The 12840-nt window shown below is 46.8% G+C and overlaps 2 protein-coding genes across 2 annotated transcripts; one reads left to right on the top strand and one right to left on the bottom strand.

Annotated features, from left to right (window-relative positions):
- Positions 1 to 782: 782 nt before the first annotated feature.
- On the bottom strand, positions 783 to 2966 carry LOC136487472 (indole-3-acetic acid-amido synthetase GH3.8-like). The gene has a single exon (XM_066484599.1). It carries the CDS (start codon positions 2873 to 2875, stop codon positions 1016 to 1018), a length of 1860 nt encoding a protein of 619 aa, XP_066340696.1. The 5' UTR covers positions 2876 to 2966; the 3' UTR covers positions 783 to 1015.
- Positions 2967 to 9727: 6761 nt separating this feature from the next.
- Positions 9728 to 12497, top strand: LOC136487474 (SWR1 complex subunit 6-like). Its single transcript, XM_066484600.1, has 4 exons — positions 9728 to 10062; positions 11034 to 11136; positions 11877 to 11980; positions 12075 to 12497. Exons 1-4 carry the CDS (start codon positions 9952 to 9954, stop codon positions 12276 to 12278), a joined length of 522 nt encoding a protein of 173 aa, XP_066340697.1. The 5' UTR covers positions 9728 to 9951; the 3' UTR covers positions 12279 to 12497.
- The last annotated feature ends 343 nt before the right edge of the window (positions 12498 to 12840 follow it).

The raw sequence follows: 12840 nt of genomic DNA, 5'->3' as shown, positions 1-12840 counted from the left end.
GAGCCTCGTCATGTCGAGCGTGGTGCGGCAGCACTCGTGCACCTGGGTGACGCGGCCGCCGGGGCCCATGGTCCCCGCGTGATTGAGACCGGTTCTTGAATGTGAGGCCACACCGCCGGCGCCGATGAGTAGGCGCGTGAGCAACAAGTGCTGGAGCGCGTGGGAGCCATGGAAGCAAGCAGCTGGCACACGGCATCCAGATCGCCCCACGCTCCAGCGTGCGGTACAGCTCCTTCACCACCACGAAGGGCTCCGCATCGACGGCGTGGGAGGTCCGCCCAAGCCGTGTGTCTTGCTGCTGCTGCTGCTGCAGCCGTTGCTTTGTTTGTTCGTTTGTTTTTGTTTTGTTTTTTTTTTTGCGGGAAAAATAATGAAAGAACAGAAATCGTCAGCCATGGAAGTCGCCGGAAGTGAAAAAACGACGGCGGTGTCTTACATCAAAAGTTAGTAGACAGCTATAGGTTGAAGATGAGGACAAAAATGTCATTTCTCTCGCCTTCTCTCTCCGTGAATACCAGATTTGAATAAAATGATCGGTGCGGTGTACAGTGGCAAAGAACCACGATTTCATAATGGTATTGGACATATTTTGGAGTTGACGGTGTCCAGCAGCATATTAGACGTTTGTGCGGTGTCCGTGAGCAAAATTTGCCAAAAATCAAAGGAGATAACACACGTGATAAGAGAATGATTGATCCAATCAGATAACGAAAGCAATACAAATGTTACGAAAATCAAAGGAGATAACACTTGTGAAAAAGGAGTTTTGATTATTGCTGAAGTGCAATGGGGAATTTTTGTGGGTGCAATGCAAAAGGTTGTGTGGTATCTAGATCGAGCTTTGTACAAAGCTGATCGTAGCTTGTACTAGAAACAACCCATGGAGGCATGGAGCCATGAATTTGGTGGTTGCAGTGCTTATATCATGCGCAAGAACATGGTCTAGTTGCCATTATATATTAGAATGCGGTAAAAAAAAATAAAAAAAAATGATGCTGCAGCAGAGCCTCATCGATCAGCATTTCTCCCCGTCGGAATCGGATTGGAAGCGGCGGGCCGGTGCCCAGTGCGGCAACGCGGGGCTGAAATGGCTGGAGACGACGCGCGAGTCGAGCAGCTCGATGACCGCCGGCGCGGTGACGCACCGGGGCACCTTGTACTGGCCGACGGACGCGCCGCGAGACACGGCATAGTCCGCGAGCTCCTCGAAGGTCCCTGGCCGGAGCACCCGGGTCTCCAGTGGCCCGACGGAGCCGTCTGCCACCCGGCTCTGCCTGTACACCGAGCCCAGGGCCTCCTCCATCTCCAGGCAGCAGCGGTCCAGCACGTCCTTGGTGATGCTGGTGAACCCCTTCTCCAGCTCCCAGTAGATGACGTAGTGTCCCGGCGCGGTCTCGACGCACGCGCGGCTGGTGTAGTCCGCCAGGGCGGCGCCGCGAGGCCGGAGCAGCGCGGACGCCGCGCGATCCACCGCGCGCTGCAGTTCCGCCTCGTCCGTCTTGTCCGCGTCCACGGACAGCAGCGCGCTCGCGCGGCGCACGAACCGGAACTCCGGCGCCGCGTTGTGGAATCCCGTCACGCGGAGCACGTCGCCGACGCGGTACCGGAGCAGCCCCGGGTACGTGGTCACCACCAGCTCGTACTCGCGCCCTGCCTCCACGCGGGCGAGCTCCACGAGCTGCTGGTTCGCCGCCGTGGCTGCGCCGCCGGCGGCGTCGTCCGTGGGGAGGAACTCAAAGTAGGCCATGTTGGGCATGATGGTGTAGGACACCTCTGACGGGTCGCACATCGGCCTGAGGTTGAGGCCGAAGTGGCCCTCCGACGACGCGTACGTGGTGGAGATGATCGGCAATAAGCCGCCGCTGTAGTACCTGAGGGCTGGGACGTACTGCGCCATGGAGCCTGTGGCTATGGCGTCGAGGTACTTGGCGTTGGGCCAGATGCGTGCGATGATTCCGGCGGCCCCGTGGCCGCCCTTGGACTTGGAGCCCTCGCAACGGATGAGCTGGGCAAGCTCAGGGTCCGGTCGGAGGACGGCGGCGACCGCCTCGCGCACCGACGCGTCGGTGACGCGGTCGGTGAGTGTGCCGGCGTCCATGTCCGCGGCGAGCTGCTCCCAGTTGTTCTGGAAGAAGCGGATGGCCCAGAGGATGCCGGTGGCGAATATGGAGCCGAGACTCACCACGGCGTGGCGATGGCACAGGCCGCACACCATCTGCGCGTACATGCTCTGGAACGCGTCCTCGCAGAGGATGGCTGCTACGGGGCTCGTCATGTCTTGGCATGACTTGCTGAAGTGCTCGCTCTTGTAGCAGCTCGTCAGCAAGGTACGCGCCGGCAGACCGCCCGGAGTCGTCGTCTCCGACTTGACGAAGTAGAAGTAGAGGCCGGTCGTCGCCTTGTCCAGCCCAGGCACGTACTGCTTGACGACTGGCATGACGAGGCTGTTGAGCAGCTGCCGGCGGTGGAGCTCATCCTTCACGGTCGGAATCAGCTTGCGCTCGCCGCCGGAGGTGCCAGAGCTGGTGAGGAACTCGGAGACCGGGTGCCCGGACCCGGACAGGATGGGCAAGCGGTCGCCATTGTCAATGCGCAGGATGTACGGCTGCAGGTCCTCGTACTTCACCAAGGGAACCTTGGCCCGGAAGGTGGCGCGGTCGGTGACGCCGGCCGCCAGCCCGCAGCTCGCGAGGTACTCGGCGTCGGCGTTGCGGGCGAGGATCTCCGCCAGCACGCGCTCCTGCACGGCGTCCACGTTAGTGGTCACCTCCTCGATGAACGCAAGCTTCTCGGCGTCCGTCCCTGTCCCCGCCAGCGACGACCACGCTGCCGGGCGCCGGGTTGCTGCCGCGCTGATGGTCGACGTGTCCGCCATCGGTAGCTGGCTGGCTCAATCCTAGCTAGACGCTACTAGTATGGAGAGTAGCTCGGTGTCTGCTCTGGGGACTGGAGAGGGCGCGGCCAACCAGAACCAGCGGTTTGGGTCGGGATGGCCATGGAGCATGGAAGTGTACGTACTTTGTAGAAGATGCTTCTCCGATCCGTGCCAACCGTGTGTAACTAATCGCATTAAATTAAACGTGTTTATTATGTTTTGTAGAAGATGCTCTGGGGAGGAGTGCATCTTGTGCAGCCCACATGGGCGAAGAGCACGGGAGTGACGATTGACTGAGCAGCCTCCGAACGCTCGTAGGTTGGGCAGGGGCTGGGGTTGGATTTCGAACGAAAGAAACTGCGAGGAGGCACCCTCCTAACCAGACGGCCTGGCCCAACATCCGGGTAGCCCAGTATCCCAAACATCTGAAAAGCCCATGGTAGGACAAGGAAGAAGTAGCCTAGCAGCCCACTAGGCAGTAGCGATCATCACCCACGCGCCGACGCCTCTGTGGCTCGTCCACTGCCTGCTGCTGCTGGCGACCGGAGGGAGAGCATCGGGCCGTTCCGCCCGCCGCTGCGGCTTTCCCCCTTCCATCGTATTCTCTCTCCACATAGAAAGACAGGACTAGGAGTACTACAATATCTTTTCCTATTTGCGTAGGTATGCAGTTCCTAGGTGGTCGAGATCCATAACGTGGTGGGTCCTCAAGAAACAGAATGATTTAGCCAGCCTGCTGCCACTTCAAGCGTGGGAGGAGATGTCATCGCTTAGTACCTTTATATCGATGTCGTCCACGCTTGATAAATACTGTCTCGGTCCAAAATAAATCAAATTCTCGAGCTATCTTAGCTTTGATCAACTTTACAGGAAAGTTAATAATATCTATGACATAGGATAAGAGCATCTCCAGCAGTCCCCCAATACTTCATCCCCAATAGAATGGTATTGGTGGCCACTAATACAGTCTTTTCAGTAAACCCCTCAATACATGGGACCCATATGTCAGTTTTAATTTATTATTTATTTTCCTTTCCTTTCCCATCCTCTCATTTATCTTCTCCCGCATCGCGAGTCTTCTCCGCATCACGGCCTGCGTCGTTCGTCGGTCCACTGGTGCAGGTCCGCGGCCGCCAAGCGCGCGCGTTGATGGTGTGGGTCGGGGCCATCCCTGCATGCCTCCTCCGCCGCTGCCGCCGCCGGCGTCGGCACCACCCACGGCACGACGGCCAAGGCGAGGTCGGACTCGAGCCCCGGTCCCGGGCGGCGCCGATGAGCAGCTCCCGCACTGTCATGCGCGGATCCAGGCCTTCACCGTCCTACGCGCACCGTCCTGCGCGGATCCAGTACTGCACCGTCATGCGCGGAGGCGCCGGGCATCGATCCAGCTACTGCTACAACCGCCCCCTGCTGTTGCATTTTGGTGGCGCGGCTGGAGAGCAGGAACCCAGAGGAGCGATCGTCGGCGGTGGGGAAGCTGGCGGTGGGGGCCACGGCTGCAATGGAGCATAGAGATGCGATGGAGGCAGACAGACGAGACAGTGACAGTTGGGGAGTGGGCCCAAGCTTTTTGGGGAGATGCAACTCTCCCTCTATTTAAGGGGAGATGGGGTGTTTTTTTGTGGCCACTAAAAAAAGGAGAGGTTATTGTGGGACTGCTGGAGAAGAAAAAGTGGCCTATCTCTTTCAATATGATAGTTTTATGGGGATGATGGGTGGGATTGGGGGACTGCTGGAGATGCTCTAAGTATATTTTTATGATGTATTTAGTGATATTAATTTAGTGTCATAAATATTGATGGACTTTTCTATAAATGTAGTTAAATTTAAAATAGTTTGACTTATGACAACCGTAGAAGTTGATTTAGGGAAAGAGAGAGACGACGCGACAAGTGGGCTCGGCTCGTCCACGCCTTGGCGGGACGCCAGTGGCGAGCTCAGGAGGCCCACACGTCGGCGCTATGGACAACGTGTACCCACGCCCGACTGGCGTGACCCGCACGCTGCAGTGCCATAAATGGCATGGCGACTCACCCACGTGCGCGGTAGAGGCGACAAGCATAGGGCCGGTAACAGTGCAGAGGTGCAGCGGATCAGCGCGGATACGACGACGATGCGACGATAGTGGCAGCGTCACGATGCGAGTAGCGTCAGCAGCGCTGACGCGACGACAGCGCAGCGCGGCCACAGCGACACCCAAGACGGTAGCGCGAGGCAGAGCAACAGGGCGCGGGGCTAGCGGCTCTCTGCGGCCGGCCTCGGCCAAGCCCAGGCGGCTCGACCAGCCAAGCGCGGCGGCATGGTTGACCACGTGGGAAGCGGCCATGTGCGCGGCGTGAGAAGGCCGCGCGGTGACCGCGCACCCGGTGCCAACCAACCCAAGACAGTGACATGCACAAATTTTAAAGCGGTGAACATGACCAAACGATTGCTTTAGGACCTAAACCATCTTCACCATGCTCAGGATGGCATATGAGACTATCAAATTAAGCTATAACACTACACCACCCTTTAACCAAATCTCTCACAATAAATTGCTAAACATAGTAGTGTCTAACTGTTAACAGACTTGAAAATTTCTAAGTTTTTTAGCTGAATTTGATTTCCATTTACGATTTCTAAGCTAGTGGGAATATTAGCTAGTAATATTATTTTTCGACAGCAAGTATTTCACTGTCATCTACAAAGTTTATACTTCTAACTTTATTTAAGTATCACATACATGTTCTATAGCGTATTTGTTTAATAAAAATTCGTTTTCAACCTTAAGTGATATAACAAGACTTATTGAATTAACTTTCGTTTCATATTTTTGTTAGTCATTTTGAGTTACGGAAATAGATCTACACACTTTATTACATGCATTAACACATAAACATGATGCTCATGACATATTTTAGTAGATAATTTATGGTGTAACACCGAGGGTGTTACAAGCCCCCAATTATAAAAGATGACGGCATCAAACTCAAATGATGTTTAAATTCTTCTATATTTTGAATTTGAGTATATGAATACCATACTATAAAGGGGGCATAATAAACTTGCTAAAGTGTGCAACCAAGAGCTCAATCTTATACTCATACATCCTTATATTGCTCAGCCAAGACAACCATCTATTCATTTTTTTTACCTTTGCTATCTTGCCTGGTGCGGTAGTGCTGCACATGAAGAGAGGCACTGCTGCAGTGCGCCACTACCGTAGTTGAGCCATGGCACTGCCGTTACTTAACTGACCATTGGGGATGAGGGGTATTTATACCTCTCACACTCCCCTCCAAGGCTCTTCTTCCACCTCTGCTTGCTTAGTTCAACCACAACAGACTTGTGCTCACTCACTCTCTCTTCTCCATCAGTGGTGACCTTAAGCTCCTAAGCATTCCTTTGTGATTTCTCTATCAATCCTTGAGAGAAAAGACTCCAAAACTCTATTAGAGAGCAGATCCACTGATTCCCAAACTCTAAGAGCACTTGGTTCGAGTTTTAGCCGGTGAATTGTGTTTGTTACTCTTAGAGCTTGCTCCTAGCCGGCTAGAGCGCCGCCCGTGGAGCTTGCCAATTTGTGGGACAGCCCCGGGAGCTTTGTAACCATCTCTTGAAGCTAGTAAACTCACCCCTCATCTCAAGATAAAGTCTGTTGACTTGAGAACGAGGAAGGGTTGCAAAGCCATAAGCCTTAGTGGCTAACCTCTACAACGTGAACTTAGGCAAGCCTTAGTGGCGAGTTGAACCATGGGATAAATCATCGTGTCACCGTGTGCTTGATTTACTTCACTTGCATTTCATATTGTTGTTGAGGTGGTTTCTAGGGTTTGTGACCGATCTACTTGTGTGACTACCTGTGTGACCTACTACTACTACTTCTAATTATCGATCTGTGAACTATACACGTGTAGGAAGCTCAGTAATTTCTCCGATCTAAGTTTCAATTCATAGATTTTGAATTGTGGTTCGAAGTTGTTTGTAGGTGCGGCGATGCCACTGTTCTGGCCTGGCAGTGCCATAGCCCGACGGTGCTGCGGCATTAGAGCAGTAGTGCCGTGGGTGAAATTTGACGTTTGGTTAAGTTTTGTTTTAATAGGCCTATTCATCCTCTTTCTAGGTTAACCAGAGATCCTACAACAACCTATGTAAATTATGTTATGGTTACTAATAAGGTTTTGAGAAATCTATTAGTATCATTAGTATATGAGTTGTTAAGGAAACATTTTTTTATGAAACATAACACATATATTTATCGTTCATGCATGCTGACACAACATGTATGCTTACATTAACCAAATCTTAATATATTAATATTGAGAAGTGGATAGTGTATAAACATATACATACTCTATGGTTCTTTAAACAATTTTTTAATAGAAGATATTTATTATTTTATAGATGTAGATTTGAGAGGATATTTATTTTTTAATAATGAGATGAAAACTGGGTTACATAAATTATCTATTGTAATAAGAGTACATAGGTAATTAGATGCAGATTTAAGTCTACTTTAGATCACTTTTGTTAATGGCATATTGGGTAGTTTAAATATATAGAGTCATGAATTATATTATTTTTTACGCAATAGCAGAGGTGTGTAATTATTTAGAAAATAGAATAGATCCAATAGTTATTATTATCAAATATTTCAGATTTTTGTGAGAACCTATCTTTTGTTTTCCTATTGTGTCTCGTGAGGATTAACATGAGTCTCGGATTAACGTGGAGGCTCCGTTAAGAACATCCGGTTAGCCTTTCTAGTATTTATCTTTTGTTAGTGTGATATGTATTTAGTTGAAAACTAATAATCTTAGGATATATAAACTTTGTTGCATCCATTCTATGACTTCACGAATTATAGTTATCTTTCGACTTTTAATCAAGTTATACAATTTTTACTACATGTTAAGCAGAAACTCTAGTGTTTTTTTTATTTTTTTATTAAAAATTATTTCTTACTAAAAAGAGTTTAGGTTCTAGTAGTATTGTTTTTTGCATGTTAATTAAGTTGAAAATCTAGATTGGACCCTAGCACCGAGCTTGTTGAATTGATATATTATTGAATTATATGTGTAATATTGTTTTATATATCATATATAGTGTAGTATTAATTAAAATATATAAAGTTATTTAAAATAACAACTTATGAAATTGATTATTATGGATTATTAATATAATTTAATGTGAATTGTGAGTGTTATGTTATTGCTATGTGATTTGTTAACTAAACATTTTTCATGATTATAAGCTATTAAAATAAATATTTATCCTAACGTATATGTGTCTACTTGGTATACATGGTCAAACATAACACTATGGTTATTTAATTTCACAGTTATAGAAGTTTGTAATTTATAAATATTTGTCTTGTACTTTAGGGATATATTTTATTTACATATAGATTTGAGAGAGGTGGGTAGTTTACAAGCAATATGAGGGGGTTATTATAAATTATGTTTCATAATGCAAAGTGGGTAATTTGGATACAAATTTAGGGGATTATTTTGATTTATTTTTCATAATGACAAGTGTGGGTAACTTATATACAAATTCAGGGGGCTATTTTGAATTATCTTCTGTAATGGTAGATGTGGGTAATTTAGATGCAAAACTAGGGGGTTACTTTATGTATTTTTCTTAATGGCAGAGGTGGATAATTTTTTTTAATAAATTATAATAGATCTAATGCTTTTATCGGAGATGGTGATTATAGTCTATCAAATTAAAGGCTAGATATTTCAGATTATTGTGAGAATTTCTAGGATTTTTTTTTCTAGCGCGTCCGGTGAAAGTTAACGTGGTGCTATCATTGGAGTAATAGTAAGATAAGATGGAATGGAAACTCGATTCTGCTTCTCTTCCGCACAGCAGACAGAGGTCGTCCTTCACTATTTTCCGTTTGAATTTGTTTCTCTGAGTGGGGAGTACATCCCGACAGAGCTTCCATTTTAACCTTTGGTGGAATATTACAGTCCTACCCCAATTCTTTTCTTCTCAACGATAGATTGCACAAGAGGTGCACAAACATCTAGTAATAATACATACCTTGTTCCCAAGAAATTAATTACACACTCATGCGGCCTATCACATTTAGTTTCTTGTTTACTCAACCATTCATCCCATCTAAGGACATGTACAACCCATAGAGAATTCCCCACGGACAAGGTGTTGTTTGTAAGCTCTTGGGAATTTATATAGATAGATAGATAGTTTGTACCATGGGTCATATATTCGAGTGCCGGCAAATTGTTTAATGCATGCATGAAACCATGATCAAGTATGAACAATATCTTTTTACATCATTTTGGTGCTTCTTGATACAAAAGAGATTACTTAGTTTTAAACTCTGAACTTGATGTCTTTGCGAGAGTGTGGACAGTGTGTCCCTTGGTTAGTGCTGTTCTTTTTTTCTTTCTTTCTTTCTTTATTTTCGACCAGTAGCACCGAACCTGGCTGCTGCAAACTACTGTAATTGTCCTTCGTTAATGGTCAGGGGGGAGATTCCTAGTAGAACTCTAAGATGGTTCATCTCCCCTCCGAAGAGAAGAATTGGGTGAATGTGAATTGCTACTGCTGCTGCTCTAGGATAGGCCATTTGAAGTAAATCATGCCTGGTTGTGGTTGATGAGTGGAGATGGCCGTATCAATCGTAGAGGCCGAGGCTGATGTAGTGCAAGCCGGCCATGCATGGCATGGATGAACATCTCATGTTCATCTTCTCAACATGCTGAATGCATACATTACATTGTACATACATGCATACTGACTGTTTTTGTCTTTGAGAGAGAGAAAGGTCCTGGTCTTGCGTGTGGACTGAAACTACGAGATGGCCTGGCCCAGGAGCGGAAACATCTAAAAGCCCATGGGAAGGTAAGAAAGAAGGGCCGACGCCGGAGTAGCAGGCCAGTAGCAATCATCACGCGCCGCCCGCCGCCCGCCGCCCGCCGCCGCCGCCGTCACGCACTCGCCCACCAGTCACCGTCGCCGGCGCCCGCTCAATCCCACGCGCCTGCGCCTCAACCGCTCCACGCTTGTCGGCTCACCAATCGCAAGGCCCGCCCGTCGCTGCCTGCGGCTGCTGGCGGCCGGAGATGGACGGGGATGAGGAGAACATCGGGCCGTTCCGCCGGACGAGCGCCCGCACGCGCCGGATGGCCACGCGCATGGCATCAGCGCTCGCCAGCTCTGACAACCGCGCCCAGGTAACGATGGGATGCATTCTCACTTACATTAACCGCTTCACCATCCTAGGAGTAGACTGACTGCTCCTGCGTCTTCCCCCTTCCTTCCGATATACAGATACAGTGATGCGATTTTTCATAATACAATTGAGAGGAAGAGTGATTTTTCAGCAATAGCAGGGGTAGAGAAGGGTTCCAGTAGGTTCTAGAAGGGAGACGAATAAGGAGTTCATGAGAATCTGGAGGAGGAAGAAGATCAAGGACACGAGCTAGGAAGGGGCGGGATTTACGCTTTTGTTGTTTGATGATTGATAATCTTCAGATCGTCGGCAGCAGCCTTGCTTGGTTTTTGTATCACCATCGCCTCTAGTCTGCTAAGTGCTAACCCAGTATGGTTTAGAGGGCCTCTGGACCAGGTATATGACAGCGTTGAAGTTGAAGTTGACAATGAAAATGCTCCAATTTATGTTTAGGGGATATATTACAGAACCCATTTTAAGGGATTGACCTTATTATAGTTTCGCTTTTTTTTAGAGCAAAGGATCGGCCTTATAGACAACTATCTTGAATTTATACTGCTTATTATTAGAGTTTTATCTTAACTTTTGCACTTTGTGTCTTCCTCTGTTATTTTGGAAAATCCACTGTCTAGGTTGGAGTCTTGCCTTGTTGTTTCTGATCCAAACTTGCACATTTTGTAATTTTAAACAAACGCTCTGGTTTCTAATCAAAACAGAATATGTGCCCTTAGCTCAGTAACTGTAGACTCTACTAACATACTGTCTCAAGTGCTAAGCATTTCCATCGTCACGATGTATGTCTGCTTCCAGATCCTCTTTCCCTGACATTCTCACCCTGTCATTCTGTAGTTCATCTCTGACTGATAAGTAATGAAGAACTCAAGGTTACTGATCTGTCACTGTGCCTGAAATAATACCCTTTATGTTTTGTTTCCCTGTTGTGAGCATATCCATTTCTGTAATTCCATGCAGGCTGCATTAGCTCGCCTTGAAGCTCTTGAGAGTGATAATGCTGGGGTTGAGGTGGTAGATCTTAATGATGATGAGTATGGATCCACAGATGAGGAAGACCCGGGTCAGTTTCTTTCTCATTTGTCTTCATACCAATGCCAAAAGGATAATGTTGATACAGTATGCAGAGACTCGCTGAGAATTTACTATTGAACAAATCAATCTTTGCAAATGGCAAATACTCAAACACAGGATGGTTATGTATGATATTTCTTTTTGTTGCTTGTAGTATCAATTTTGCAGAATAAACAACATTCTTCTTCTATTCCTTGCAAAGGAATCTATAAATAAGATTAAAATGTCCTTGAAAGACTATATTTAAAATATTTGTTCATTTCTAACAAATCTGGTACGGACACCATAAATTATTTGTAAGGTGACTGTGCTTGTAGTATATGGAATGCCCCTGAAGTCAGCTATTTAGATATCTTTTAGCTTTATGTGCTCTAGCTTCTCATCTGCAAAGGTTCATGGGTTTAGTGTTTCTAGAAATGCTGCATTTATGTACATTATATAGATCAGTGGACATGCATTCAATTCAAATGCTCTACACATGGATAATAGAAGTTTTGATGTAGGGCCTGTTTGGTTCGTCTAGTAGCCACTAAATTTAGTAGCTTTTAGTCACTTTAGTAACTTTTTAACCAAACGCTATGACTAAAAGCTACTAAAAGGGCTTTAGTCCTCTCTAGTAACTCTGGAGTTACTAAAAGTGACTAAACCGTTTAGTAGCTACTAAAGTTTAGTAGCTCGAACCAAACACCCCCGTAGTCATCTTTTGTTTTCCTGATTTTGTTTCTACAGTTCTCATGCAGAAGAAGCAGTCCAGGATTATGAAACGCAAGACAAGGCAAGGGAAATCTTTGGAAAAGAGGACAGCAAGGTCATTCATGGATGTCTTACAAGAAGTAAGTAACCTTGTGCTATAAGTTTCTTTCTCGTCATGTTTATTTATTTTCTAAGGAGGGTACTTAAAAGATTTTCACTCTGGAACTGTGACAGGCAAATCTGGAATCCCTACCTCCTCATGTCCCAACATATTTGAGGGCTGCTGTGGGTCCACCAAGCACTTCATCTCGACGGCACTACTGCTCAGTCTGTGGTAGTTCTGCAAACTATACATGCGTGAGGTGTGGAACACGGTTCTGTTCTTGCCGCTGTCAAGTCATACACAATGATACACGCTGCCTGAAATTTGTGGCTTGACCAACTAGATATACAAGCTACATTTCATGTATGTGCACACCCTTATGATTGTTCATCCGTGGTTTGATCAGTAGGATATACTTGCTATGTATGTTTTGTACTCTGTATGGTGGGGTAGGTAAGTGGTAGGAAACTGGTTTCATTAGCTATGTTTAGCAGTTGAAATTTCTAGGTTGTAGGCCAGCCACTTTTTCGTCAGAAAACAGAAATATTATGTGAGTAGCTGTGTTTATGCTTGGTTTAGCCTGATTTTCCATATTTTGCTATTTGTTGTCCTGATGTCATAATATTTTAACCGCCACCTCCTTTGTTCCACCCATGGAAATCATTTCTCAGATTTTTTTTATGCTCCGGTGAAACGTCTCACTGTGCCAATAAAGCGCCTTTGCTAGCTGTGTATGTTTTGTACTCTGTAGGAGTGGGTAGGAAAGGTAAGTGATAGAAAACCATTTTCTCCAGCAGTGCACTGCAGTTGCAAGGTATATCTCTTGTATACCAACCAATTTTTCTTTAGAAATGGTATGCAAGTAGCTGCAGTTATGCAGTAGAGCTGAAAGTAGCT

Source organism: Miscanthus floridulus, chromosome 10 (assembly GCF_019320115.1).
Source record: "Miscanthus floridulus cultivar M001 chromosome 10, ASM1932011v1, whole genome shotgun sequence".
Lineage (NCBI taxonomy): Eukaryota > Viridiplantae > Streptophyta > Magnoliopsida > Poales > Poaceae > Miscanthus > Miscanthus floridulus.
The sequence above is the reverse complement of the archived record's forward strand: the minus strand, read 5'-3'. Positions and strand labels throughout refer to the sequence as shown.